General features: G+C 43.6%; 1 protein-coding gene and 1 pseudogene across 6 annotated transcripts in view; both read left to right on the top strand.

Moving 5' to 3' along the window:
* ANKRD44 (ankyrin repeat domain 44) overlaps positions 1-23,842 on the top strand; it is a 312,430-nt gene that overhangs the window by 148,005 nt on the left and 140,583 nt on the right. For all 6 annotated transcript variants that reach the window (XM_059393119.1, XM_059393120.1, XM_059393117.1 and 3 more), the window contains exons 3-4: positions 4,382-4,460; positions 16,585-16,655. In XM_059393119.1, the coding sequence (XP_059249102.1) occupies positions 4,382-4,460; positions 16,585-16,655 (150 nt within the window). The remainder of the gene's footprint in view (positions 1-4,381; positions 4,461-16,584; positions 16,656-23,842) is intronic.
* LOC132014679 (U4 spliceosomal RNA) lies at positions 12,116-12,287 on the top strand (annotated as a pseudogene).

Below are 23,842 nucleotides of genomic sequence, written 5' to 3'. Positions count from 1 at the left end.
CCTGTTATTACTTTGATTCAGGTGCCCTATATTTGGAAACTAGGAACTGAACTGTAAGTTTCTTTAGGGTGTGGGCAGGATGTTTTACATTTTGTATTCCTGACACCCACCGTAATGCCTAGGGTAGAATAACTTCTCGATAAAGGTCCACGTCTAGAACATATGGCTGAGTAAGTGGCTCTTATCCCAAGGTCACGGTCCTTATTTTTTCTTTTCCTGGCCTTCTTGTTTATGCTTCTTGTTTTCATCTTAGACCCAAGTCTTAGGTGACTGCCAGCATCAGGGGTCTGCACTGCTTTCTGACACTCTCCCTATACTCTTCTTCCTCAAATTTTGTTCATTTAAAAAGAATTTTTTTTTTCTTTTTGGGCTTTGTCTTTCGTATCTTAAATGATTTTATTCTTTAATTTTTTTTAAAGGTTTTATTTATTTGATAGAGAACACAGCAGGCGGTGGGGGGGGGGAGCAGGCTTCCCACGGAGCAGAGAACTCGATGTGGGGCTCGATCCCTGGACCCTGAGATCATGACCTGAGCCGAAGGCAGAGGCTTTAACCCACTGAGCCACCCAGGCATCCCCCCTTAAATGATTTTAAATGTTATTCATATCTCTGATTCTTCTGTTATGTCAGGTTCTCTCTGGGTGTTGCGCCTGCTGACTCTTGCTTCTGGCTAACTCGCTTCCACGTGAGTCTTGCGGCTCAGGCTTGTGAGCCCGTCTTCACTGGGGGCTTAGCTGTGGGCGTCCTAAGTTGCTTGTATCGAAGACACGTCTCTTCAGACAGGTTTTGTTTCTTCTTGACACCCTGCGGATGTCCTTGGCCCAGAACCAACTTTATGCCTATTTTTCAGCTTGAAAGTTCCTGGACTGTGCAGGTATTACGAATTCGAAACCCCAAACCACATGAGGACAGATTCGGGGAATGCAGATGCTCAGTGGAGACACTATTATTCCCTCGTCAGGCATCTAGGCCAAGGCACTGCCCTTCCGTCTACCTGTGAGAGTGTCTGGCTTTTTTTTCCAACATGAATTCATTTCAAGAATCTTTCTTCAAGACCACGTCAAGGATTTGTCTGCATGTGAGGGTGTCAGCTCTAGTTCTTCACCTCATCTATCCCGAGGTGCTGGGCAAATGATACAATCTCTCCCGAGCTTTTCGATCTAAAAAAATCATTATCTTTCAAATGATGATAATAAGACTTAACAGCAAGTGTCTGAGAGATGTGTCTGCTCTTATAGGGATGTTACAAGATTCAAGTAGTAGAACAGATAAAAGACATTTTGGGGAAAAAAAATTAAAGCACTCCATAATTAGGTTTTGTTTCTTCTTCTAGATACCATTAGCCTAGAACACATTTTTGCTAGTATTATTACTAGTATACTCTTTTCCCCAGACTCTTTGCCTTCCCTTTTCTACCATTACATCTCCTTGTCCATTTGCCTAGCTTGTGGTCAAGTGGAGTGGACTCATACTTAGGCAGAGGACGAATGGCAACCTCCCGGCTGATTTGACCTGCCTGACCGAGGGCGGTGATTACTGTGGCTCTGTTATTTACCTCTCTGCTCATGGCCCTGTCTATCACACAGGTTCCTCCTTAGATTGCTGGTGTTTGTAACCCTTCATCATTAGTTACTGTTATTTTAGTTAAGTGCATTGCTTTTTTCGTTGAGGTCTTGGTAGCACGTGAAATTATTCATATAGCTCTGATACTTTGGAGAACCAAAGAACTGCTGCCTGAATACAGATCTTTTTTGTAGCTACCTGTCTGTGGCATGTCACTGTTGGTATAGTTGTTCTGGAAGCCTCAGGAAACCTTTAAATGCATGTCAACAGGGCACCTGGGTGGCTCACTTGGTTGAGCAACTGCCTTCGGTTCAGGTCATGGTCCCAGAGTCCCAGGATCGAGTCCCACATCAGGCTCCCAGCTCCACGGGGAGTCTGCTTCTCCCTCTGACCTTCCCCCTTCTCATTCTCTCTCTCACTGTCCCTCTCTGAAATAATTAAATAAAAATCTTTAAAAAAAAAAAAAGCATGTCAACAGGAACGCTGGTAATCACAATCAAGAGTTTTTACTATGTGATCTCACATGACACACACCCATTTTATGTTATAAAGTCTTCAGTTTGAACAAGCCGTGTCATAAAAGGGGCCACAGAATCAGCAAAGCCAGTCTTATAATGACAGACCAGCCAGTTTTAGGTATTGAGGTTTTCTTGGCTTTTTATTTGAGGCCAAGCTTTCAAGCAGAGCATTGACTTTGCTTCAGGTCAGATGAAGTCATAATTTGGACTGGGTTAGTCCTTGTTTAAATCACTTAGGTAAGGTTTAATTTGTTGAACCAAACCCTGGAACCAGTTCAGTTGACAGAAGAACATATAATTATATAACTTTTGTCACAAGACTCAAGAGAAATGTTTCATAGATACAGTGGGGATTTAGAGAGAATCTGAGGGTAAGACAGCAAGTGCTGTAGAGAGAGCAAAACGGAAAACACTTGTGAACGTCTCGTGTCCGTTCTTCATACAGTTCTTTGTGCCAGTTAATACATTTGAAATGTTTTCCAAGTTTTCAAATACTGAATCTCTATTTTCACGGAGAGTGTGACATAACGATAAGAAGATTACTGTGGTTGTATATCTTTCAGAATCTTCTATGGCATACCTTTACTTTATATGGAATCGCTACACGACTGCCTTCTTTCTACTTACTGTAATAATCGCTGCAGCACACACAGACGGTGTGAATTTCAATCTAATTCAGACTTCCCTTTTTTATCCACTTACGAGTAAGTCCAACCCTTCGTGAAACCTACTTGCCAGGCCTCCTAACAGATAGACTGATTTGAAGATATCTCCTGTCTGCCATCTGTTTTAGATGTTAATGAGTCACAAAATGCCCAAAAGCAGTAGTCTGAAAGAGACTGAGAAAGCGCTGAGGGCTGGAACTGTCGGAAAACAGAATGGCGTCCTTGGGCAAATCCAAGGGTGGTTGGGTAGGTTGTGTAATCAAGCGATAACAGGACCGATGATTAATATCAACAGCAACTTCACTGATCTTGAAACTAAAATGCATGCTGGTTTTAGGCAAAACCTCAAGGACGTAGCCTACAAATTTTGGTTACTGTGTGGAATGGTCAGGGAAGTTTGTAGAAGAAGCAGTGCACATGGACCTGTTCAGTTTGGCTGATCTACGCTGAGCATCTAGTTTTCTGCTCGTGTGGGGACAGAGAGGAGGAAGACCAGTTCTTTCCCCTGTGGGGTTCTTCGTCTTGGAGGTTAGATGTCGTACGACTCTCTATGCTCGTGGCAAAAGAGCTTTGCCTAGAGCTCTCGGTGTGCTTGGGCCAAGCTTCGTGCCTGCCTAGGGCTTTATTTACTGACTTTATCTTGAATTCTCTCATCAGAGATTCCAGTTTACAGATGGAGAAGCAATATTTTTCCCCCTGCATTTTATCGTGTTAACAACACAATATGTTAAATGCTTTGCCAAGGACTGAGACTGAAGACTGATAGGAAAAAGTCCAATCTTGGCTCTGCTATATACCTATGGGGTCTGGAGGAAATTTCATAATTCATCTGAGCCACAGTTTTCTCATCTGTAAAACAAAGAAGCTCTCAGCTTCAATGTCAGTGTTCTCAGAAAGGTCTTGTTCTTCTCGTCTAAGGAATCTTGCTCCCATCTCTCTAGTCACTGGATTCCATTACCCTGTTTTAGTTTTGGGATAGCCTTTATCACCATCTGAGATGATGTCACGTGCCTTTGGTTTCCAAGAATACTGGCAGTCTCCCCACTTAAAGGTAAATTTCATGAGAGCAAGGACTGAACTCCAAATCTGGTTTGTGGCACCTGATAGGCATTCATTAAGTATCACATGAATGGGTAGTGAGCTAGGCAACAGTTCATAGAGATAGAAAGAAGAAGGTGACTGTACTTAATGTTTGATTTCCTTGTGAAGAATTCTGCTGTGTTCCATTAGAAAGAAATCAAATCATTGCATGCTTTGAACACTGCTGTTAAGGTAGGTAGAAGGGTTTGAGTTTTTGTTTCTGTGTTTTTGTTTTGTTTTTACCATAAGGAAGGTCTGAAAATAAATTGAATTTCTTATCCATTGTGTGATAGGCTGTCCCTGACCTGAGCAAGGCTCCAACAAAAGGAGCAGGGAGACAAACACAACACACAGACACAGGGCAGGATCTTGTGTACCTGTGACTTTGGGAGATGCAGAGAGACATGTGTACCCAGAGCTCACCTGAGTAGGTTTGGGCCTTCACTCTCTCCTAAAAGCACTAACCTCAGAGCGAGTGACAGTGACGTGTTTTACTCTGCCTGCGGAAGGCACCGCCAGCCTCCACTGACTTGCTTATCTTTGATGCTGTTTCAGGATTCTGAGAAGCGAACCCCACTTCACGTGGCTGCATTCCTGGGAGATGCAGAGATCATCGAACTCCTCATTCTGTCAGGTAAATACCAGATGTTCTTAAAAGTCAGGTGCAGATGCAAAGTTCAATGACTAGAAATTCAATCACTAGATCAACTACTTCAGCGAACCCAAACACATTTCTTTATTGTGCTCCTGGAAGTGGATTTGACCAGTGATTTTATCAGTAGACAAAAAAAAAAAAAAAAAAAAAATGCAAGAGGTTGTTCTCAATGAAAAATGACGTCTTCAGTAAAACATTTATGTTGCCTTGAAAGTCTGATTTCTGACTAATCAGGCCCTGTATTGTAGATGAATTCAGTCGGTGTGAATATCTTTGCATTTTTTTCATTGTTAAAAAAAATAAACAAAACTCATTCCTTAAAGCCTACACAAACGCCAAATGTATGTGTGTATTTATATACATTTAAATTGGCAAATTGTGGCAAAACAATACTATGTTTTGTCTATGGACACATGACTATGACTATGTAATAAAACATGGAAGGAAAGGAAACATCTCAATTTCCAGATAGTGGTTACCTCTGAGGGGTGGTTGAGTGAGAGATATTTTCAGGGAAGGGTAAAAAAGAGACCACAACTCTGTAAAATACTGTCTTTAAAAAAAGATTGGAAGCAGATATGGCAAACGTGGTTTTATGATATTATTCTCTTTATTTTCTTAAATATCTCATTGGATTTAGGAATGTCAGTGCTTTCATTTTTGGAAACCTTTGTGCTTAGTACATCTCACCAAACTGGTTTCCAAAACCAATATGTGCTTTCTCCCTTGAGTATTTGCAAGACAAATCCCCGGAATGGATCTGAGCGCACACATGTGTCTCAGTGTGGATTGCAGACTGGCTGGCTTTCCCCCTCCTCCTTTTCTTCGTTTAGGGCGATTAAAATCTGGAGGAAATACTTCTGCCCACAGACTATGCAAGAGGCCTATACTCAGGTTTTGCCTTTGTTTGCGGTAGTTAAGGGAAACTGTAGAATTCCAAAGTAAACTATGCAAAGGTAGGAGCTAATTAATGTGTGTATTCAAACAGATATGGGGAACACTGTGGAAAAAAAAAAAAAAAAAAAAAAAAAACAAGACCCGAGAATTGTGCTGTGATACACCAGGATGATTCACGTGGCTCTTACTTTTGTCGTGTTCATGTTCTGGAGGTGGATTTTCCCAGGAAACAAGTGTTCTGCACCATACAACGCGTGTGCCCTGTGCTCCTGATGGTTGCATGGAGCCCAGCTTAGATTTTATGTGGCATTCCTGTGCTTTCGAGAGTAGGCCTTCCTTCTGACAATTTTTAAAATGTTCCAGGGCTGTGATCCAAGCAAACATGTATTGTTTGGTACAGACACAGACTGTGGCCAAGAGCCAGTACACCCCTGGCTGGTGGCCCCGGCAGTGGAAATTTGGTCCGTGGAAGATTGTAGGCAGAATCAGTGGGGGTGTAAAATAAAGAATTTTGTGGGATGACACTGGAGTGGTCCCAACCATCCAAATGTACTAAGAGAAATCTCAGACTCTCAGAGGAATGCTTAGTTCATGAACGTGCAAATTCAAAATTTTGTCTTGGACTCCCAACTTTGTTTTTTGGATTGTTTGTTTTTCCACTTCTGAAGGAAGATGTTAGTTCTGCAGCATGAAGTTGACCCATCTGTTTTCTTCAGACATCTGTGGGCTGCTGACTTTTGAGAAACGTGGCTTCACATCACCATCATGTGAGAGGGAGTCCAGCAGCCTCTCTTACGTGGGGCTCACCCAGTAGAGCCTGGAGAGATTGTTCTGTAGATCTCGACTGGCACACCTGTGTGGTCTTAGAATCACTGAGCTGTCAGCCTCTCTAGTATAATTTGGATGGCGCATGCTACGGAATTTCTCCTCCTCCTCATATCAAATTAGGGAGGCTTAGGATATGGGAGAGCATTGGGGGAAGTGCTTTAGAAATTTTACTCAACTCTGGAAGCTTAGACAAACTCTTGGAATTCACATGGCTTTCATTTCCCTGAAAGGTCCTTAATTCAATTTGTATATTAAATTCCTAAAGAAATATCATCACAGGAGCAGGATGATTTCATTGCTGAGCTTACATCTGGCGGCTGATGCTTCAGGGAATCCAACCAAATTTTTTTCCAATTTAATAATGAAGGAGGTGCTAATGATTCCCATGTTGGACAAATAATTTAGCCTTGCCAGAATAGGCCATTACAGCTGTGTACTCCATTGTTGTATTAACTAATGGAGCGTGGTGTAACCCAAGCCCACTCAATTCCTACCGACCTTATCTCCTAGTAGCCAGGAAGATAGAACCCCGAAAATCTCTGAGTAGAAAGGGTGGAATTCAAGCTTTGAAACTTTCCTCTTCTTACAACCACCAGTTCAGATCCTGGCTTTATTTCCAGCCTCTGCCTCTGACTTCTGTTTGGGAACTAGCCGAGTTGGGATTAAGGTCAAGAGAAGGTTAAGAGTTTGCTAAATTGTTTGCTGGAGAAACATGAATGAGACCAGGCAAACCCATCAGTGGCTAAGAATTAAGAGGCTAGGGTCCAGCTCCAGGAAGCTGAACACAAGGGACGATGAGCCCGATAATAGGACCCTATAGAGAAACTTGGGGTACACAAGGGTTCAAGTCCTGGGCTGAAGGAAGAAAACTACAAGTACCCATCTTCTAACATGCCAAGTGTTTGTGAGGTGTAACTACTCATTAAAAATGATATTCATTAGGGGTGCCTGGGTGGCTCAGTGGGTTAAAGCCTCTGCCTTCGGCTCAGGTCATGATCCCATGGTCCTGGGATCGAGCCCCGCATCGGGCTCTCTGCTCAGCGGGGAGCCTGCTTCCCCCCTCTCTCTCTCTGCCTGCCTCTCCGCCAACTTGTGATCTCTCTCTCTCTCTGTCAAATAAATAAATAAAATCTTTTAAAAAAAATGATATTCATTAGAACATCGGCCACAAAAACAAGTGGTATTCCTGTAAAATTATTTCCTGTGATTTTGTCAAAAGGTGACAACTGTTCTCAATGCAAATTGTTTTCAGAGTAGGCGGCAGGTCATTCTTTTGATTTTTTAATTCATAATAAACATTCATCCTTTTGTGGTTGGATTTTTTTTTTGAGGTGTTTCTGATGAAAGAGGGGTGATTAAACCAAGTAGTGCTGGTTTTAGCGTCCTCAGTGTGGTGTGATTATAAAGTAATGAGACGTTTTCTGGAGGGTGTGTCAGCTAGCTCTAAAGGCAAGTCCGAAGGGAGTTTGAAAAATGTTTTAAGCAATTGCCACAAACACTGAATTATCATACACTCTTCCAAGGTCATTGCTTTGAAGGACAGGGCTCCTGGGCTGTACTGGTCTGTTTGTTTCAAAGCAAAATCAATAGCTAGCTGATTTCATTCTATTATATTCGTATTTCATTTATGATCTTTCTTTTGTATTTATTTCTACAATTAAAAGTCAAATTTTGGATAACTCAGCCTTAAGAATCAGTCCTTCTCTCTGGCCTGTAAGGTTTTTCAATCCCTTAGTCTACCTTTTTCCTTTGTTTTACTTCTTCCTAAATGACAAGGCTAAGAGAACAGAAACATTGCCTCTGGGAAAGAGACTTAGTTTCCTTTACTCTTGATCTCTATAAAAAAAATGAAGCGGTAATAGGGGTACGATGTAAGCATACTTCGTCTGTAATTAGTGTAGATGCTGACAACTTGGAGTTGGATCTTTGTTTCTGGAGAATCAGTTATAGCCTAGCTCTTTTTTTTTTTTTTTTTTTTTAATGTTCAAGCTTCAAAATGTTCTTGGGTAAAAAGGGTTTGCCTTAAATCATTAGACATGCAGACTCTGTGTCCTTCAGTGCACAGTGGCGCCTGACAGGCAGGTAAATAACATGAAGCTTCCTCTAGAAAAATCAGTTATAAATATTCAACTCGAAACCTTCCGACGTCTCCCTCTGACATGTAAACAGGACTCTTGGACGTGTTGGGCGGAAGAGGATGAGGAAGCCTGTGGCAGGGGGTGACACTGATGAAATAGGCCTTCGTCCCTGGTCAGATAACTCTGCTTTTGCCATAATAATTTTGCTGTTCCGGGAGCGGAGATTTTCCTGGCAGCTGGCTGGCTAACCTTCTGGAGGTGGATGCGTGGAGGGCGGAGACCGAAGGAAGCCACCTCCTAGATTTCTAATTATTTTTCCATTCCTCAAGTGACTTTAATGCTGCACAGAAACAGTGCTGGTGTGGGTTGTTTGTGACACGCCTGATTTGTGTTGCTTTGTGATACTTAGCGAGCTCGGGGTCATTTTTCCCCTTGAAAGAATTTGAATTATTAAACGCCACTTTGGATCTACTTAAAACTGGAAGTTTTCAGAATATATAAATAATAACAGGAACAACAATACCATGTAAATGTATAAATTATAAGAAAAAACAATAGAATAGAATATATCATATGTTGTATAATATATAATAACAATATAATGGCAAAATAGAAGAAATAGACCAAGAATATGAACAAGCAATTCTCAGAGAATGAGTTGCAAATGGCCAGTAAACAAACATCTTAGAAAATCCCCAATCCCGCTATTAAACTGAAAAAAATTAGAAATGGGATGCTATTTTCTCCCTATCAGATTTGCAGTGTTTTAAATGATAATACCAAGTGTTGATGAGGATGTGGGAAACGAAGCAGTCTCATACAGTAGCTCCCTTTGGAGGGCCGAGACTAAGGATTAGGACCTAAAGCGTGCATGACCCGTGATGGAAGTCCGTTTCTAACGGTCCGTCCTAGAAAATGCTTGATGTTTGGATGAGGAATCACATTATGGAGGGTCACAGCAGCACTGTTTGTATAAAGAAATATCGGAAACAAATGAAATACCCATTAATGTGGAGAGTATCTAAAAAATATAATGTGTTTGTGTGTCAGAATACACGTGGTAATTAAAAAGAATGGACTCATACTGTGTCAACAGAGATGTCGGTTTTCTTAAATTATTGCATAATGTTTTAAACACACAAAAAGAATATTGTACTGACCACTCAGCTTCATTCTCTCAATTTTCCATGGTACACAGATTGGCATGTAAAGGGATTAAAGAAACTGGAAGCTTATGCACCGGGCTCAGATCAGTGGTTTTTTTCCCAGTAAGTGGGAAGAGTCCAGCACTGAGGATGATACTAAAGAGGAATTTACCCAAATATGTGAATTCATTAAAAAAACCCCAAACAGTGCATTCATGCATTATTCATATGATCAAAACATGAAGTAAAACAGGAATGTTGATTTTCTTTTTTTTTTTTTTAGGTTTTATTTTTTATTGTAATTTATTTTTATTTTTTTGCTTTTCTTTATTTTTTAAATTTCTTTTCAGTGTTCCAAGATTCATTGTTTAGGCACCACACTCAGTGCTCCATGCAATCCTTAATACCACCACCAGGCTCACCCCCCGCCCCTCAAAAACCCTCAGTTTGTCTCTCGGAGTCCACAGTCCCTCATGGTTCGTCTCCCCTGCCGACTTCCCCCACCCCTCTCCTCTCCATCTCCCAATGCCCTCCATGTTATTTCTTATGCTTCAAAGGAAGTGAAACCTTATGATAATTGACTCTCTCTGCTTGACGTATTTCACTCAGGACTGTTGCCTTTCATCAGGGCAGGCAGGTTTTCATAGCTGCTGTTCAAACTGGCTCAATGGAAGAGACACTAAGGAATTTCTCTTTTAACCAAGAAGCGTCCTTCAATGAGCAACTGTTAACTTAGGTCTGCCCTGGCCTTAGAACTAAGTTGGCACATTGTGCCATTGGCTGATGCCCCAGTTTCTATCCCTGAGTCCCTGACTCTGCTCTGTTAATAGCGAGCAAGCGTTAGGTAGCACTTACCATGGGCCAGGAAGTGATCTTGGGGCTTTCGTGGTTCATCCTTCTCGACCGTTCAGTGTTTCTACAGAGTGGGCCCATTGCATACAGGCTACTTCAGTACTTGCTTTTTTCCCATAACAGTAGTTTGTGAACATCTCTCCACATTATAAGGAATTCTTTTAAATCACCACAGCTACCTCATATGGCTATATAAGGATTTATTTAACCAACTCTTCTTTGTCTATCCTCAAAGTTCCCAGCATTTTACTTTCACAACTAACCTTTTATAACACATTCATGAGGATTCATCTTAACATTAACCCATAGTCACTTCCTTTAGAAACATGTTACAGAGCATTCTAGCGCCCCCACACGAAGACAGAAATGGGTTGTGTGTATAAGGGAGAGAAGGAGAGAGGAAGGGAGGGAGGATCGGGGGCAGGAGGAGGTAGAGGGAGACTAAAGGTAAGATGTCAACACACAGTGGACAGAGCAGGTGGGCGCGGGTCTGGGCAGGTACCACACACAGGCACTGTGCCCTTTGTTCGTTTCCTCGTGGTCTTCCTGGTGAGGAGCTACTGGGTTGTGATACTTAGATTCAAAACGAGGTGATAAGATGACATTTGGAGAGGCGGTGAAAGATTCCATCAGATTCTAGAGCTCTCTCACCTTTGGATAGTCATGGACTTCGTGGTCCACCTTTTCTGGGTGTGCGGATTTGCCTCTGTTCTGTAGCTGGGGGTCTACCTGTGGGGTCAGCTACAGTGATTGCGGAGGGAAGAGAGCACGAGAAGGAACAATGAGACCAGGAAGGAACACATTGTTAACCTGAAAATTTCTTTTCGAACTGGACTGTGCAACCAAGGTTATCTAGAATCCATCAGCAGTTGTGGTTCCTAATCCTTTACTCTCCTGGGGTGAGCCTTAGGAACGTCCTGGAAGAGGCTATGACTGGGCTACTTTATGCAGGGAGACGTCGTTTTATTTTTACCAAGGAAAAGGGCCACTAACTGAGAATAAAAAATAGTATAAGAAAAAGCATCTCAATCCTCCCCATTTTTATGAAGAAACATTAACACTTCAAATGTGCTAGCTTTTTTAAGAATGTTTGATAGTAAATATTTCAAACACAGAAAATATGGAGAACGATATAATACCTGGGTACACCAAGCTTTAAGATATCTTAACATTTTTTCCATGTTTGTATCTTTTTTTTTTTTTTTAGATTTTATTTATTTATTTGAGAGAGTCAGAGAGAGAGAGAGAGAGAGAGTATGAGAAGGGTCAGGGTCTCCCACTGAATGGAGAGCCTGACGCAGGGCTCGATCCTGGTACTCCGGGATCATGACCTGAGTTGAAGGCAGAAACTTAACCAACTGAGCCAGCGAGGTGCCCCTCATACCTTTTTCCTAAATAAAATATTGAAGACACAGTTGAGCCCACTTGACAGAATTCCTTCAGCCTTTCTCCCATCACCCCTCCCTAGAAACAACCACTATCCACAATGGGTATCTGTTTCTTTAGCCACATTTATCATTTGTATTTCATGCCTGTGTATCCACAAACCACGTATAGAATTGTTTTTGTAAATTTAAAAACTTTATATAACTGGCATTATGCCATAGGTAATACTTTGCAACCTCATTTGTTCATTCATGTTGTGTTTTTGAAGTGCCTCTGTGTCTGTATAGATAAAACTTCAGTCCCCCCATTTCCATGACGGGGGCATTCCATTGTACGAATATACCACAACGTATTTATCCATTTTCCTTTCAACCAACACTTAAGATTCCAGTTTCTTGCTATTATGAACATGCTGCAGTGAACATTCTTATAGAGTTTGTCTAGGGTAAGCTTTGTGCAGTGGCAGTATCGTAGCCAATGAGGTTTATCCGAGGCGCAATTATTGCTAATAGAGTTTATCCAGGGTATACAACTGGGGCGTGCTGGGTAGTAGGGCACATGTCTTGTCAATTTTCCTAGGTGGAACCAAACTGCTTCCCGAAGGCGGTTGTACCAGTCCATGCTCCCACCGCCTGTAGGACGTCTTAGTGTTTCTCCATACCCTTGCTAACTCTCGGCATTGCCCTACTTTATAATTTTCACCAATTTTATGGGTGTGAAATGGTATGTTAATGTTGCTTTCCTATGCCTCTCCTTCTTGAATTTTGAGAAGTCTATTTTTCTAGGCATCTTGCCATTTGGGGTTCTTCTTGCATTAGCTTTTGAAGTTTATGCACATGCAATGCAAAATTTACTCTCTCAAAGACTATGAATAATAAAATGTGTATTTCTGTTTCATATTATTATAACCAGTGCTTGACGCTAAAAGGAGAAAGGTGGGAAAGAAGGAAATGAAATCAAGAGGGAATATATACACAGTATATTTGAAAATAGATATGCGAAAATGGAGGAAGAGAGAGAGACGGACAGAGGGAGAGAGGAATGAGTGTAAGGAGTGGAGAGAAAGATGGGGACAGTGAAAGGGAAGCTTCGTCCGTGTTTGGTTGAATGGCTGGTGATGGAGTGAAGCGCAGTGCCCAGGAGCTTGGGCATTGAAGTCAGACTGCCTGGGTTCAAGTCTGCCCCTTCCTAGCTGGCTGCCTGGAGACTGTTAATTCTCATGGCCTTTGTTCCTTCATCTACAAAATTGGCATTGTAATAGCATCTCCCTATTGAATGGACTACACATGTGTTAGTAAGTACAGAGTAAGAGCTCAGATTATGTCAGCAACTTTGAACAAGGCTCCTAGCTGTCGCTGAGCTGTAATAATAGAATTGTAACTCTTTATTTTTTTTTTTAATTTTTTAAAGATTTTTCTGTATTCACAAGTAGGCAGAAAGGCAGGCAGAGAGAGAGGAGGAAGCAGGCTCGCCATTGTGAAGAGAGCCCAATGCGGGGCTCAATGTGGGGCTTGATCCCAGGACCCTGAGATCATGACCTGAGCTGAAGGCAGAGGCCCAACCCACTGAGCCACTCAGGCACCCCGCTCTTTAGAACTAAAGGGAGCTCCTCAGCCAATGAGTCTCCAAGTCTGGCCTCTACTGCATAGCATTTGGATCTGCACTGTCAAACATGTCACAAACCGGCTATGGCTCCTGAGTATGTGCTGTGTGGCCAGGTTTGGTGCGTATGTGCTGTAAGGATGAAACACACATTGGATTTTGATTACACATTTTTCTTGAATTTTTTGAATTTTTGAATACACATTTTTCATCTGCATACAAAAAAAGAATGTAAATTCCCTCAGTAATTTTTTAAAAAAGATTTTATTTATTTATTTGACAGAGATCACAAGTAGGCTGAGAGAGGAGGGGAAGCAGGCTCCCTGCTGAGCAGAGAGCCTGATGCGGGGCTCGATCCCAGGACCCTGGGATCATGATCTGAGCTGAAGGCAGACGCTTTAACCCACTGAGCCACCCAGGCGCCCCGCCCTCAATAACTTTTAAACTCGATTGCATGATGTTTTGGATATATTGAGTTAAGTAAAATATATGATTAAAATTAATTTTACTTGTTTTCTTTTCCCCTTTTTAATGCATCCCTGGCTTCCATCACATTCCCACCGGACAGCGCTGACTCTGAGGCTCTGAGTCTGAGCTGACTCGGTACCTGTAGCAGGTGTCGTATTTGTTCCTTCCACCACATCGTGTTCCTTCCTCTAAACGTGCTGAAGGAAGGAATGACTAGAGTGGGGAGGAGGACATCGTGTGGATGGGCAAGTGGCAGCTCAGACCCAGAGTGTGCTGTGGTTCAGATGTTGTCCCTCTCAGATGACTGGTTCAACTTTGTGACAGGAAGTTCCTTAAAAATGGACAGGGCGAGCGAAGGGAAGCTTGAGGCAGGCTTCCCCGGGGAGGAGACTTGCACCCAGCCCTTTAGGGTGTCTACTCCGGAGCAGTTAACCCGGGACTTCCTGCTCCAGGGGAGGGAGATACCTACTACTGCCTTTGATTCCTAGCATCCCCACGCTGATCTCATTTGAGCCTGCTGAGGTAAGGGCTTGCGCCTCCTAGGTAAACTGCCTGGATGGAGTTAGTAGAAGTAGGATTTGAAGCTTGATAAACTAAACAACAATTTTTCAGTGGCTTTCAACCCTGACAGCATATTAAAATAACCTTGGGGGGCGCCTGGGTGGCTCAGTGGGTTAAGCCGCTGCCTTCGGCTCGGGTCATGATCTCAGGGTCCTGGGATCGAGTCCCGCATCGGGCTCTCTGCTTGGCAGGGGCCTGCTTCCTTCCCTTCCCCTCTCTCTGCCTGCCTCTCTGCCTACTGTGATCTCTCTCTGTCAAATAAATAAATAAAATCTTAAAAAAAAAAAAAATAACCTTGGGTCTTGAGGAGCTTTTAAAAACTATTTGTGCCTGGCCCCATCTCAAACCAATGAAATCAGAATGGCGGGGGTAGGGGGAGACATTTTTTCTTTGTTTTAGGGAATATTATGTTCTTGTTTTCTAGAATCAATATTGTTGATGGTGTTTGTTCTTCAGTTAAACAGAAAAATATTGTAAGGTCTATGATTTGGTATTTATTTTTTAGCTGGTGGCTTAAACTGAATTTTGAGCTCACTTTTTTTTTTTTTTTTTTTAAATTTTGAGACAGTGAGTGGGGGTAGGGGCAGAGGAAGAGGGAGAGAGAGAATATTAAGCAGACTCCATACCCAGGTGGAGCCCAACGCAGGGCTTGATCTCAAGACCCTGAGATCAGGACCTGGTGGAAACCCATAGTCTGATACTTAACCGACTGGGCCACCCAGGTGCCCCTCTAGCTCACTTTGACCCTTGAAAGTCTCCTGTTGCCTTTTTCTTTCACTTTTAAAAAATAAGTTTCTACTTTTCAGCTCTCAGCTGTCCTTGGGCTCACAGAGTTGAATCAGTCCTGCTTCCACTGGACTCCTTTTGTTGGCCCTTGTTCCATAGGCATCCTGTGTGCACGTTCCCTCCCCCGCCTTACTTTCTGGTTCCTTTGGTTCATCCCTCCAGTCTTCTTTCCCAGAGCGCCTTTCCTTGTTGGCCTGAGGCTAACATAGGTTCCTCTTGTTACATCTACAAAGATATCACACATACTTATCTTATCCTTCCCTTTTATTTCACAAAATTTTCCATCTGAGCAAAAGACTGATCAAAACCCCAAACCTGGGGGAACTGGGTGGTTCAGTGGGTTAAGTGTCTGCCTTCAGCTCAGGTCATGATCTCAGGGTCCTGGGATCGAGTCCTGCTTCAAGCTCCTTGCTCAGTGGGGCGTCTGTTTCTCTCTCTCTCCCCCCACACTCATGCTCACATGTGCACTGTCTTTCTCAAATAAATAAAATCTTAAAAACAAAACAAAATGAAACAAAACCCTGAACCCCCCAAAAGGAAGCTGATGTTGGGTGTTTCTGTGGTTCAGTTGGAGATGTGGTGGGCTTGCACTCATGGGGAACTGAGAGTCTATCTCGGAAGGAAGGCGTTCTCTGCTCTTGGAATCCATTCACATGGAGCTTTTGTCCCCCGATTGGTGACGTGGGTTCCAGAAAGTTGAGTGTGAGGGCACATCCCTGAGTGTGAGTTGGTTCTGACCCATGTGAACCTGTCTGCCCCCACCCCCGCTCCGAGTGGAAGAAGCTCTGAGCAACTTGCATAGGCTTCATGTTACGTCTGTCCAAAGCTCCATGGAAGCCAGCTGCTTGCTTGCTTCCAAGATATCTGGCTTGTGCCAGGGAAATCATCAAGATTCTTGGAAAGAACAGATTTCTATGAATCCTCTTAGCCCAGATCAAGTCTCATCAAACTCAACTTTATAAGATTGGTTTAAAATCCAGCTGACCTCTAGTACACCTTTGTTGGAACGCAGCTCGTCTTGGACAGCTTGCCAAGAAGGCCATTGTGTGCCCTGTGAGATTAAGTCTACTTAGTGACTAAAAATAATGTATGTGACTATGTATTTTATGGATAAAATTTGTATATAATCATATATCTTGTATGTATGTATGCATATATATTTACATTACACACATACCTGCAAAGTTCTTCATTCTTCAGGATCTACATGACCCTACTCCTGGAGAATCTCTGCCTTTTTACCACTATGTCTCCTATCCAATGAGATATTGCACTTCTCGTCTAGTCTTTTCCCAATTCTTGTGCCATTTTCAGCTCCTGATTTCAATTTTTCTACTGTAAGTGGGTCTGTCCTTCTGTCTGGTGGCTAGAAAGTACATGACTGATACAAAAGAAAAGAAAATGAAATAGGGTGGTTGTACAAGGCAGATGAGAGCACACGATATCCCATGAGTAGAATTTCCCCTGAATTATGCCTCTGACTTGTGCTTTTGCTTCCAGGAGCTCGTGTCAATGCCAAGGACAACATGTGGCTGACCCCACTGCACCGGGCTGTTGCCTCCAGAAGTGAAGTGAGTGATTATCTTATTTAATCTAGTACCTCTAAGAGTAGGCACTTACCAGGCCAGGGGAAGGAGGGAGGCAGGGGGACAAACATGCTAGAGGACAAGGGACATGGAAACGAATGAATGACGGGTTCAGCTGGCTGTATTCGGAACAAGGGGTGTAGTGGAGGTAAGTCTGATGGCAGAGGCTGGGTCACATGGCAGAGGACTGGGGGTCCTCTGAGCGCTGGGGTGTGGTCACAGGGTAAGTATGAACCTGACAGCATTTGGGACCTCAGGAGAGTGAGGCAGAAGAGAGGCCCCTGGGTGGATGGTGGGGCCGTTCACTGAGAAGGCCGAGGCGGGGCAGCAGGGAGAGGAAGCTCGTCAGTCCCCTGTGAACATCCCGAGTTCCGCAAACGTGTCACCAGAATGGAAGCTCTGTTAGGGCAGGGACCTGTGTTTTGTTCCCTGGTGTATCCCAAGCCTGGTCCATGGTAGGTGCTCAAGCAAGAATTTATTTTGAATTTTGGAAATGCTGGTGAAGATGGTTTTAGATGATCATGATTCCTACAGTCTGGTCTAGCACTTAGGAACTGAGAGGAGGGTTGTTGACGCTACAGCGGACGGATCAGCTGGTTCAGGGAAAGTAAAAGTGATGAAAGAGAAAACCAGTGTGGGTGAGGGGTGGCGGGGAATGCTGGTGACTGTGAGCCCTGAAGCCTGGTCAGAGGGGTCGCTCACCATCCCGGGAGACCAGAGGCTCTTACCCAAGAGGCACTTGTCATTGGATGACTAGTCTTTGTGGTGGATTTGACCAGATGACTCCTCTGCTACTGGAGAAGGTGCTGGTCTCCAGGTCTGTCTGGCAGCAAGTGCGGTTGCCGAGGGTGCCTGCTAATGTCACAGGGGTTGGTGCCTGTCACCAGTGTCAGCTTTTCTTCTTTGGCAACTGTCTGGAAATTTTACAAAATACTTGGTATCTGACACTTTTCTCAGTGCTCATAATCTTCCTTGCTGTGCTGTGTGATTTGAGCAGTTTTTATAAGTTGTGGTTTGTGTTGGGACGCCTGGGTGGCTCAGTCAGTTGGACATCTGCCTTCGGCTCAGGTTGTGATCCTGGGGCCTGGGATTGAGCCCCGCGTTGGGCTCCCTACTCAGCAGGGAGCCTGCTTATCTGTCTTCCCCTTCCTCTACGTGTGCTCTCTCTCTCTCTAGCTCTCATGTTCTCTCAAATGAACAAATAAAATCTTTTAAAAAAAGAAAAAAGAAAGAAAAAAAGAGAAGGTGTGGGTTGTGTTCTCTTTTCTGAGGGCCCCAGGGAATGAGGAAGGTAAACGATCCTAAGTTGCCAGGCTGAAACTCTGGGGAATCCAGAACCTTCTTATGGTCATTTCTGTTTTACCTGGGAAAGCAGGGACAGTGGCTGCTTGCGTTGGTTTGACCAGCTTCATGAGACCAGTTCCTGGTCTTTTAAGACCATGTGATCTTCAGCAAATTTCTTTTTAAGGATCTTCTGAAAAATATGGGTTTGTTTCCTCTTTTAACAAGAACCAGGTCTTTTAAATTAAAAAAAAAAAAAAAATTCACTAAGCACTTCCTATATTCCAGGCCTTGTGCTTAGGAGGCACGTAGTCTAGTGGGACAGAAAGACAGAAGACTAGATGAGTTCAGAACTATGGGATCTTTCCCAAGTGCTCTCTCCCTTTGCTAGGTCCGCTACTTGCTTCAGTCCCCAAAACATCCATGGCAGCAACCATCCGCTTGCCTTCTTTATGTGTCTTTAGGGTGAGTTCAGTCAACCCAGTGACGGATCAGTCTAGCGGAGAAAGGCGTTTGTTGCTTCTCTAAGGAACCAGCTCCCTCTGCAGGTTTGCTGGGGGAAAAAAATCCCTTTCAGGTGTCTCTTGGCGGGGAAGGAATTAAACACAGACCCTGAGTTATAAATAATCAGGGTCATATATAAACTTGTGAAAGAGGATGTCTTCCTATTAATATCTACTACAACAAGTTGAAAAGTTTCTTATGAACATTGGGTCTTTGTAACCATCACTGGAACTGACTGTGAGCACATTGCTGTGCCTGGCGGTTCTAAATTCAGATTTCTTGCTTCCTTGAATCGGATACTACTGCCTATACATTGTGCCTCCCCTACGTCACAGCTGAGGCAAGAGAAATGGGCTTGCTGGGGAAACAGCAGAGAAGGTTTGGGCCGGTGTTGTGACAGCTGGCTGCCGAAGGCTGTGCGCTCAGGTGAGAGCTGGCACGTCGGCCCATTGCTTGGATTGGCAAACACCGGTATTACTTATATGAATATGAATTAAAAACCCTTTCTTCATTGAAAGGCTTATAAACTCTGTACTGTCCTCAAAGTCCTTCGCTTCTAAATTGTAGGTAATTGATGGTTCCAGGTTCAATCAGGGGACCAGAAGCACCGAGGGAGATCCAAGAGAAGATATTTATTATAGTAATTAGACCTTCCATGATTGTGTGAGCTGCTGCAGAAGTTTGTGTCATGCTGTCCCCCTGGTTCTGTGTGATCGTGAAGTCCCAGCAGGCAGGGTCTGCTGCTGGGGGAGGATAAAAACGGCTGCGGGCTTCACCTTAGAGCTTGCAGGCACGTGGCCCAAGGGTGGAAGAAATGGAGGGAGATACCGTAAGGCCTGAAGATGCACCGGAGATGCCTTGTGCCAGCACGTGGCTCCGGCTGGTCGGTGACGACGTAGGCAAACTGCCCCAGCCCAGATGCCCAGCACAGCGATCAGCCTGTGCTTTCGTCCTGCCTTCCAGAATGCATGAAGAGTGCTCTTGTGTTCAACAGGACCGGGGCAGAGATCCCGAGCAACGTAGTTCCAACATAGGCTAAGTTGGAACTATATAAAACTACCCCTGAAATTGTTATTCTATTCTAATTAAAAAGACCTTCTCGATAGTAAGTTCCTTGAAATGAGTGCCGCCCCTACTGCTTGTCATTGTGTTTCTAGGATCTTGGCTGCTTGGTAAACAATTGTTTTGTTTATAGTGGGTTTTTAAAAAATTTTTTGAAAAGGATTTCATTTATTTGAGAGAGAGAGAGCACAAGCAGGGGGCGCTGCAGAGGAAGAGGGAGAAGCAGGCTCCCTGCCGAGCAAGGGGCCCGATGTGGGGCTTGATCCCAGGACCCTGGGGTCATGACCTGAGCCGAAGGCAGATGCTGAACCTGCTGAGCCACCCAGGTGCCCCTAAACAACTGTTTTCTGAGTGATTCATTAAAGACTGTCGTTCTAATAACATAAGCTAGGTTAACTTGATTCTCTGTACAACCGCTAACGTAGAACTAGTCTGCACCACAGAGAAGGCCGGTGGCAGTCATCTTGCACGTATGCAAGGTAAGCCGATCTGAAGCTTGTTTCTGAAGTGTAGCCCTGGGAGCCATTTAAGCCACTGGAACCTGCACCAGCAGGGTGAGTGTCAAAATTGTATCCAGCACAGGTACCCGTGGAAGTCAGAGCTATCAGTATAAGTCAAGAGTTCTGAGCTTTCTTTCCATCTAGGCAAATTTTATGGTCCAATTTCTATGTCTGGAAAAATCATGTTCATTGCTAAATTTATTTCCTGAGCTTGTAATAGCAATGGGCATATCAGATCATCTTACTGATTAAACATCCACCCATGCCTGACAGAAAAGCGCTACACAGACCGGAAGGCAGAACAAGGCAGGGCCATACCCACTGAAAATGATCCAAGGTGGATTGGGTTCTGGAGATAAACCTTCAGGCCTTTTCCTGGTACTGGCCAGGCTGTGCCGTGTGCTTCCTTCCGACCCAGTCCCAATCCTCCCGATCCGGAACCCACCCCTGCCCAGGAGTGTCTGGGGTGCCCAGGGAGGACACAGCCAAACGAGTAATGGAGCCAAGCAGCACCGTCCGTTGACTCACCAACCCCCCACCGACGGCGCCCACTGTGAGAAGACATGAAGAGTCTCTTGCCAGAATATTAGGGGAACAAGTTGTGCAGTTCTAGATAACACAGACGAACAAGATTTGGGCCTTACAGGGAGAGTTTTCTGAAGCATTGTGAGTTATTTCATATCATTTCTCCTGTTTAGCTTATTCTTGCTGCTTTTTGGTTTTCTTTCTTGGAAAAGAGCGGCCCTGGGGACAGGAATTAAATCCATGCGAACCTGGCCAGTGTAATACATGTTTGTTGAAGGCCGCTCGAAGCAAGGCACGGTTACATGTGCTCCACGGGCTGGAAAGGGTGCAAAGTGTGTCTTCTAGGACACGGTATTTAGGGCAGACAACCAGGCACACAGCCTGCTGTGGCCTACGTCCAAATGCGGCTGGCCTTTCACACATGCATTTTCTTCTCGAGTGACCGGGGAGGAGCTTCTTTGGTGAACTTTTTCCTTTCCCGTTCTGGAGGCTGTCTTTTGGCTAGCGGAGTTAAAAATGATTGTATCCTGTCTTTAGGCTAGAGCATTGGGGATGTTGTGTCCAAATGTTTGTTGTCACAGTGAGCATTTATTGAGCACTTAGTGTGTGCTCTTTCTGTGCACGCTTCCATTTTAACCTCGCAGCCACTCTTTGAGAGACTGATAGCGCTCTTCATCCTAATTTAGGAATCGTAACCTCAGAGGAGTCCGGGAACGAGCCTCACTTGCCGCAGCCAGTAAGCGGAGGAGGATGTAACTTGAGACTCTGCTCTCTTAACCACCATGCTCGGCGGCTTCCCTCAGCTCCCATGAGCGCCCTGACGGGAACTGTGCCAACCACTAAAATGGGTCTACTTTTTGTCTGTCCAGACAGAAGTCCCAACAAGCACAGAAACAGTTCCCAGAGCCGAGTGGGATAAGCATTTTATCTTACAGTTTAAATTTTAAAACTCATGTCCCCCCCCCCCTTCTCTAAAAAAACATTGTCATTACTGTGAGCTAAATGCCAGTAGACAAGAAGATTAGGAAAATTACATGGGAGACTAGAATGTTACTGCTTTCCCTAAATTATCTTTAGGGTTATAAAAAGGTGATCACATAGAGAACATAGTACCTCGAATGGGAAGAAAGTAAGCATTTTAGGACCTATTAGTTGGACTGTAGCTGAGTGATACTCAGATTTACTGTGGAGTCGAGTCATCTGAGGTGCTTGTCACAAGTACCTGTTCTAGAGCCTCATCTCCGGAGATTTTGATGAAGCTTAGGGTTGGGCCCAGAAATCTGCTTTTTTTAAAAAAAGATTCTGACACAGGTGGTCTATATACCACACTCTGAGAGCTGAGATTGAAGACTGGGAATACTTCAGTGTCTGACTTTCCCGGTGTTGAAAACCAGTACTTCTTCTTCTTCTTCCTTTTTTTTTTTTTTTTTTTTGAGATTTATTTATGTATTTATTTATTTATTTAATCCAACTAATTAACATATAATGTATTACTTGTTTCAGGGGTACAGGTCTGTGAATCATCAGTCGTACACAATTCACAGCACTCCCCGTGGCACATACCCTCCCCAATATCCATCAGCCAGCCACCCTATCCCTCAGACCCCTCTCCCCTTTAGCAACCCTCAGTTTGTTTCCTGAGATTAAGAGTCTCTTAGGGATTGTCTCTCTCTCTGGTTTCACCGTGTTTCATTTTTTTCCTCTGAAAGCCAGCACTTCTTGAATAGTTCCCTCAGAGTTCTTTCATATACCAAAGTGAGTCCCCTTTGTTCTGCTAGTTGCTAGAGTAATTGTACTCTAATAATAATTCTAATAATAAAGGGCGAGTTTAATTTAATAATGAGTACTTTTGGAGGAATTTTCAATTAATTGAATGAATTAATTGGGTACCAATTCATGCAGTTCCTACAGAATACGAAATTGCTCTAATCGATAGAGGATAAAAGACCCAGATGATCTCAGTAATAGAGTAAATGCCTTCAGGACATGAGTGTTGCCTCCAGGACAGCAGCCCATGGTAAATGTCTTGTTAATACTTGCGTATCATTACTTAGAGAGTTTGCTAATGATTATACCAATATATTTATTCTATCCAAATTATTGAGTACATGGTATGTGTAAGGCACCTGCCAGGCTTTGGGGAGAGTACAGAAAATTGTGTAAGACTCAGACCCCAGTCTAAAGCCACTTACAGTTTATAGAATTTGACATCATTTATGCCTGCAAGGACTCTGGATAGTCATAAACAATTACTTTTCCATGAGTAATCTGTGACCACTTAAATACGATGCACATTCGAGAGGGAAAAGACAAATATTAAGGGCCATGGTTTTTAAGACACATGCATCCTGTTTCTTCTCATCTTTTCCACGTGCCACGGGGTCTGTTTCTACTTCTTATTACAGGGTCGGAGTGGCCTTTTGTGAAAAGAGAAGGTCATAAAAAGTGGAGATAAGCTGACTGTAAATGGCGTCCCCAGTTCCCTTCCGTGTGACATCCCATGACAGTTTCTGCCCTGTTATTCCCGTGATTGATACAGTGCAGCCTTCTATCGGGCGGAACCCGAGAAGGTGGGCAGTGCGAATGCTGGATGCTGACTGGGCTGATGCCTCCGTCCGGGAGAAATGCTGGACCCCACATGTGTTTATTCACTAAAAGAGAAACAAAGCTTTGAAGGGCATGACTCACAGTGTCACAGTCGGTTTGTGTGTTCTTCTCAGCCTGTGAACTTTTGTCTTAAGACTAATGTGAGCTTTTGTCTTAAGACTAATGAAAAGAGCAAGCATTGAGAAACTTTTAGATCACTTGGACAGAGTCCTATCATGCCTGCCATATTTAATTAATAATAAAAAATTGAGTTCATAATTTCCCTTTGTCTCTTCTACTAATTACATTTTATTGTATTTTTTAAAAGATTTACTTATTTGTCTGAGAGAGAACGAGCACGAGTGGGAGGGTCAGAGGGAGATGGAGAGAAATTCAAGCAGATTCTGCGTTGAGCTCAGAGCCTAAAGCGGGGCTTGATCTCAAGACCCTAAAATCACGACCTGAGCCAAAACCAAGACGCGGCCGCTTAACTGACTGCACCACCCGGGTGCCCCACTTTTTATTGTATTTTACAAAAGTATTGACTCATGATGGGTTTGAAATAATTTTTTAAAAACTGGTTCTTCGCCGCAGGTAGTTTGAGAAGCATTATTTAAGTATCTTTTCTTGATTCAGAAAGCGTTCAGCTTCCTTTCCCTCATACTTGTTTTCTTTTTACCCTGCAAATTTCTGTCAGAGTAGCCCCTAGACATT

The sequence above is a fragment of the Mustela nigripes genome, chromosome 3 (assembly GCF_022355385.1).
Source record: "Mustela nigripes isolate SB6536 chromosome 3, MUSNIG.SB6536, whole genome shotgun sequence".
Taxonomy (NCBI): domain Eukaryota; kingdom Metazoa; phylum Chordata; class Mammalia; order Carnivora; family Mustelidae; genus Mustela; species Mustela nigripes.
The sequence above is the reverse complement of the archived record's forward strand: the minus strand, read 5'-3'. Positions and strand labels throughout refer to the sequence as shown.